The 5,523-nt window shown below is 37.5% G+C and overlaps 2 protein-coding genes across 2 annotated transcripts; both read right to left on the bottom strand.

Annotated features, from left to right (window-relative positions):
* Positions 1-1,405: 1,405 nt before the first annotated feature.
* Positions 1,406-3,696, bottom strand: LOC109238277 (60S ribosomal protein L12-like). The gene is made up of 2 exons (XM_019404715.1): positions 3,110-3,696; positions 1,406-1,503 (listed from the first exon to the last, which is right to left on the bottom strand). Exon 1 carries the CDS (start codon positions 3,628-3,630, stop codon positions 3,130-3,132), a length of 501 nt encoding a protein of 166 aa, XP_019260260.1. The 5' UTR covers positions 3,631-3,696; the 3' UTR covers positions 1,406-1,503; positions 3,110-3,129.
* A 1,065-nt stretch (positions 3,697-4,761) lies between these two features.
* LOC109238269 lies at positions 4,762-5,184 on the bottom strand. The gene has a single exon (XM_019404707.1). It carries the CDS (start codon positions 5,182-5,184, stop codon positions 4,762-4,764), a length of 423 nt encoding a protein of 140 aa, XP_019260252.1.
* Between the last annotated feature and the right edge of the window lie 339 nt (positions 5,185-5,523).

Genomic DNA, 5,523 nt, shown 5'->3' with positions numbered 1-5,523 from the left:
GTTCCCATAGACTGTCAAACCGTTGCCATAGAGATATTGGAACGGTTTACAGCCCGTTACATTAGCTCGCATGCCCATAAGTCTATTGGAACGGTTCTTGCAACGGTTGCATCGCCGTGACTATAGATACGTCTATCGCAACGGTTTTCCCTTTTTCTGTTGGAACGATTATTTTTATCAATTGGAACGATTTAAAACCGTTACTATATTGTTTATGCAACGGTTCTAAACCGTTACCATATTATTTAAAGCAACACTTATGTAAGTTATTGCTACGGTTATGTGGGATATAGCAACGGTTTCTTTAAGCTATCGTAACGGTTATATATGTATTTGGAACGGTTTATAGATCTTTCTGGAACACTTTATAGGACCTATTGCAACGGTTTACATTATTTACTGGAACGCCATTTGTGTCCTATTGCAACGGTTCTGGTAGGCTATTGTATTAGTTCAGTTAAAACCAAAATATAGCACCTGTTATAAGTAAATATTTATATATATAATAAATTATAATAACACTAAAATTTAAATACAAAATAAAATGAAACTATTAATAATATAAAATTATCCATCAAGAAAATAATATCCATAAAGCAAATGTTCTACCCCATGAGTGCAGAAGTTTAGTACATTTCAAGAGAGTAAGTAAGTTTCAAAAATGTTGGTAACAAAAGATTCCTAGAACATTCCTCTAAAACAATTCAAAATTCTTCTCAAGTAAGGTCTAGTTCTTCATTGTTTTCATCATCCNAGGTTTCTTTTGTTCCACGCTATCTTATTTGGCTCAATCTTCTTCTATGTCTAGCTGCAGCATTTGTTTCCTTGTTGTTTATGATGAAAAATTATTTTTTTATTTATTTAGTTGTTTGTCTTCTTCTTAATTAAGCTTCTTGCTCTATTTTTGTAGGCTGCTACTGCCACAGCTAGCGCAGATCTTGCTCCTACTCACCCAATTAGACTTGGACTTGCATTGAACTTCTCAGTCTTCTACTATGCCAGCAAAGTTGTGCATAATGCCTACAAAATCTAATGTTCCCAGGGCAAATTTACAACACTTGAGGTTTTAGTTGACAAGAGTGCAACAATAGGCCGAGCAACCCAAACTATCATGTATTGCAATGTATTAACTCTTTCACTACTTCCTGAGCAACCAAATATAAGCAGGCAGCAAGTTGGTGATAGCTTCCCTTCTGTTCTGTTTTCCGCTCAGAGCATTAAATTGAAGATAGGAGTGTTATCCATCATCTCCTAAAATAGCATGTCACATCACTTGAGCTAACTGGATGATTATTATGGCAACTCAAGATTGCCTTCTTTTTCAGTTTTCTCCTAAATAGACAAAGATACGAGATTTAGAACTAAAGTATTTCAGTCAAATAGGATCAGAGAGATGGAATAACATTGGTAATTAGAATAGCTTAGGGGAAAATCGGAAGTAAGGGCATATATACCAGCAATTGATTTGTTTCGGCATGAGTCCATGTTTGCTCATTAGTCCACCTTCACGAAGGAAATAAAGTTACTAGCTGTATGAGATAAAATTCAAATTACAAACATAACAATATTTTAAGCATCTCCTCATGTTGAAAAGCACTTGATCGCATTTAGACACTAATTACAAACATCGTCCATGGAGTTTAATAAAACCACTTAAAGAACTATAATCAGGAAAAGCAACACATTAAGGAACTCAAATCAAAGAAGCTTAGAGAAATAACACACAACTTAACAGACTAACAAATTGGTCACTATTATCTATACCACAATTGTGGAGTACCAGTTTAGTTCACCAGTCTTCTTCATGCTAAAGGTCATTTTAGTACTGAATTTATCAGACGTAAACCTAAATAAATAACATAGCTCCATTTAAGAATCTGCAAGGTTAAGAGCAAAAAACATTTTACTGATTCAGTTGTGGAACATTAGGATATAGAGAAGTAAAAATATGAACCTGGGTAACAAACCAAATAGGAATTACATCAGAAAAAAAGATACAAACAAATCACTTATTAAGTATCTGTTTTCCACCCCATAACTTCTAAGAAACAAGATGAAAGATTTTTATAGTTCTCAGAAGAAAGAATCATTTATAATGTTGTGCTGCCTACTGTCTGCTCAAACATCAATCTGTAAAAGAACTTTGTGTAAAACTACTACTTCATGTAAAAACTACTACTATGCGAAGCTGCTTCATGTAAAACCAATATTATCACAAAAATATCAAGTCCTTTTCACAAATATGAGAAGCTGCTTCATGTAAAACTACTACTTTATGTAAAACTACTACTACTATGAGAAGCTGCGTCATGTAAACCAATATTATCAAAAAAATATCAAGTCCTTTTCACAAATATGAGAAGCTGCTTCATGTAAAACAACTAATACTATCTTTCTACATTAACAAGACTTTCACCCCATAAAATAAAATGCTAATTAATACTAATCAAAATTAATCCAAAAGATCTGTAGAAACGCACAAATTTAAGACTCTAAATCACTTATCAACCTAATACTATAGACTATATTTTTACTTCAAGAAAATAAAAGAATACTACTATTTTTTATACTCATTTCTTACGTATATTCTTCTGTATTATTTGCATACCTCTTCTAAATCAGAGCAAAACAAAGTCCATCATTTTCTTTATGATGGACTTTCAAACAGTGAAGAAAATTAAATTATAACACCAAATTCAATTCTAGTTGATACTCCATGAAACCAGCAGTAGCAATTTTCATTGGATATATAATCGGAAAACCTTCGGAGAAGTGCCGGAAAGACTGACTTGCATAGATATAGAGAGAGTGAAAGTGACAAAGTAAATCTAAAACTCGACTATGAGAAGATTTAGTAAATCTGAAACTCGGCCATTAATAGAGTTTGGATTAATGGAGTTTGGCAAGAAAAGAGTTCATAGACGGAAGTTTGGATGTGTCGATACTACTTTTTTTTAAAGCAATGCTAAAGCACTTCATCGAGAAAAAACAAAATCCAAACTACAAAGCCAAATATAAAATTCCAGAGTTTACTCGTCATAGTTATATCAAAATGATCCTCAAGATAACATCCTCAAAACAAAATAAAATAAAATTGACATAATATTACCATCAGTTGATAATTAGCATTCAATCGAGAGGAATCTCGACATCACCATCATCAATCTCTTGCTGCAAATCCTTAGGATCCTTGCCATCTACCGTACAGCCAACTGATACACACGTGCCCAAAATCTCCATCACTGTTCCAGTCAAATCCTTCGCCATCGATCTCGGCTTCATCACCTTAGCGATCTCGATGACGTCATCGAGCGAGATGTTACCGTTATGCTTGATATTTTTGGTCTTCTTACGGTCACGTTCCGGCTCCTTCAACGCCTTGATGACGAGTGCGGCGGCAGAGGGAACGACGGAGACTTTAGCTTGACGTCTTTGGACGGTGAGTTTAACGCTGACTCGGAGACCTTTCCAGTCCTTGGCGGTTTCCTTTGCGATGTCTTCACCGATTTTTTTAGGGGAGAGACCGAGTGGACCGATTTTTGGAGCGAGTGGACTCGCAGCTCCGACTTCACCGCCAGTAACTCGGACGAAAACCTCGACCACCTGAGATGGATCGAACTTGGGCGGCATTTTGGCAGCGAGGGAGTGGGAATGAGCTAGGGTTAAGGTTTCGGGTGTGCTCTGTAGAGGGATGTGTCGATACTACTGGAGGTGGAGGTGGTTTATTTTCATTGCTTTATTAAATTATTTAAAAAAATATAAAATGGCAGGTCACTTGGCGGGCCAGTAAACTTTTGCGAAAAAAACGAGGAAAATGAATAACCGTTCCCATAGAAACTTTTTTGCCAAACCCGTTGCAATATACATCTCTATTGGGATGGTTTACAAATCCGTTGCTAAACAAATCTCTATGGAAATGGTTTTGATACAATTGCAACGGTTTTATGTCTAAAGTGTGCTATACCACCCAAAGTTCTATTGTAATGGTTGCAACCGTTACTATATCTATTCTATGGCAATGGTTTACAAACCGTTGCCAAAATAACTGTTTCCCTAGGCCCATTTTCTGGTAGTGTGAGAACGTACCAGTGATGGAGAAATGAGAACACTTGGGAGATCAATTCAACAGGTGTTGTGTACTCTTTTCGATTCAACTAGCCGTTTTCCTTTCTCTCTTTTTTTGTTTTGTTTTTCGTTTTGTTTTGTTTTCTTTCTAATAAAAAAAATTCTTTTCTTTTGTCTTACAAATGTTTGAATGCTGGTGATATGCGAGTAGGAATACTTACCTTGGTAGTTTGCGGTGGATAAGTCACCGCATAACACATCATGCTACCGCATAAGTGTTATGCGGTGGGTTTAACTTGAGTTGCTCGAGGACAAAATGCGGTGCACTTGTGCGATCGCATAATTGAAATACGGTCCACAAAGTGCACCTCCTCGCCGCTTTTCTACCACCAAATTTTGCCAAACAAAGTGTGTGGGTCTGCGACCACTATGCGGTCCGCATAGTTAAAATGCGACAGCATATGTGTAGCAGACTTCCCATGGTCACTTTTCTTCCCTTTCGCACGCAATTTTACCCAGTGTTATGATCTTTTGAATCACCTGCACTCTAACACACACTTTAAATTGCTCAATTAAATATATCTAACAAAAGTTAAAATTTAAAGGACAAAAAAAGGATGTTACCACACATGGGTTGCCTCCAATGAAGCGCTTGATTTAACGTCGCGGCACGACGAAGTTTGCCTTTCTTTGGACTCACTCATTGATCCGGCACGGACCATCTTTGAGAGCCAACTGTTCCACCAAATATTTTTGTCCACCTGTGCCCAAGTAGTGCTTGACTCGCTGGCCATTTACTTTGAACGTTCGGAGCCCATCCTCCGATTCTAATTCCACAGCTCCAAAAGGGGATACATTGACCACCTTGAACGGACCGGACCATTTTGATTTGACCTTGCCCGAAAACAATTTGTGCCTTGAGTAGAAGAGCAAAACCAAGTCACATGACTTGAACTCCCTTTTCACGATCTTTTTGTCGTGGACGAACTTCATCCTTTCTTTGTACACAGTTGCACTTTCATATGCATGGAAACGGAATTCCACCATTTCATTGAGTTGTGTTAACCTCAAATTTGCTGCTTCAGCCCAGTCCAAGTTCAACCTTTTTAAATCCCACATGGCTTTGTGCTCTAGTTCTACGGGTAGATGACAAGACTTGTCGAAGACTAACCGATAAGGAGAAGTGCCAATAGGGGTTTTGTACGCCGTGCGGTATGCCCACAATGCGTCATCTAGCTTCCTTGACCAGTCAGTCCTGTTTGCATTAACAGTCTTTGCTAGAATATTCTTGATCTCCCGGTTTGAAACTTTAACTTGGCCAATTGATTAGGGATGATAAGGTGTGGCCACCTTATGCTTGATGCCATATTTCTCTAGTAGCCCTGTGAAAGCCTTGTTACAGAAGTGAGACCCACCATCACTAAGAATGGCTATAGGAGTGCCAAACTGCGTGAATAT

This window comes from Nicotiana attenuata, unplaced genomic scaffold, assembly GCF_001879085.1.
Source record: "Nicotiana attenuata strain UT unplaced genomic scaffold, NIATTr2, whole genome shotgun sequence".
NCBI lineage: Eukaryota > Viridiplantae > Streptophyta > Magnoliopsida > Solanales > Solanaceae > Nicotiana > Nicotiana attenuata.
The sequence above is the reverse complement of the archived record's forward strand: the minus strand, read 5'-3'. Positions and strand labels throughout refer to the sequence as shown.

Coding starts and splice junctions, on each gene's coding strand:
- LOC109238277 (XM_019404715.1), bottom strand. CDS start 3,630: ATGCCGCCCAAGTTCGATCCATCTCAGGTGGTCGAGGTTTTCGTCCGA.
- LOC109238269 (XM_019404707.1), bottom strand. CDS start 5,184: ATGTGGGATTTAAAAAGGTTGAACTTGGACTGGGCTGAAGCAGCAAAT.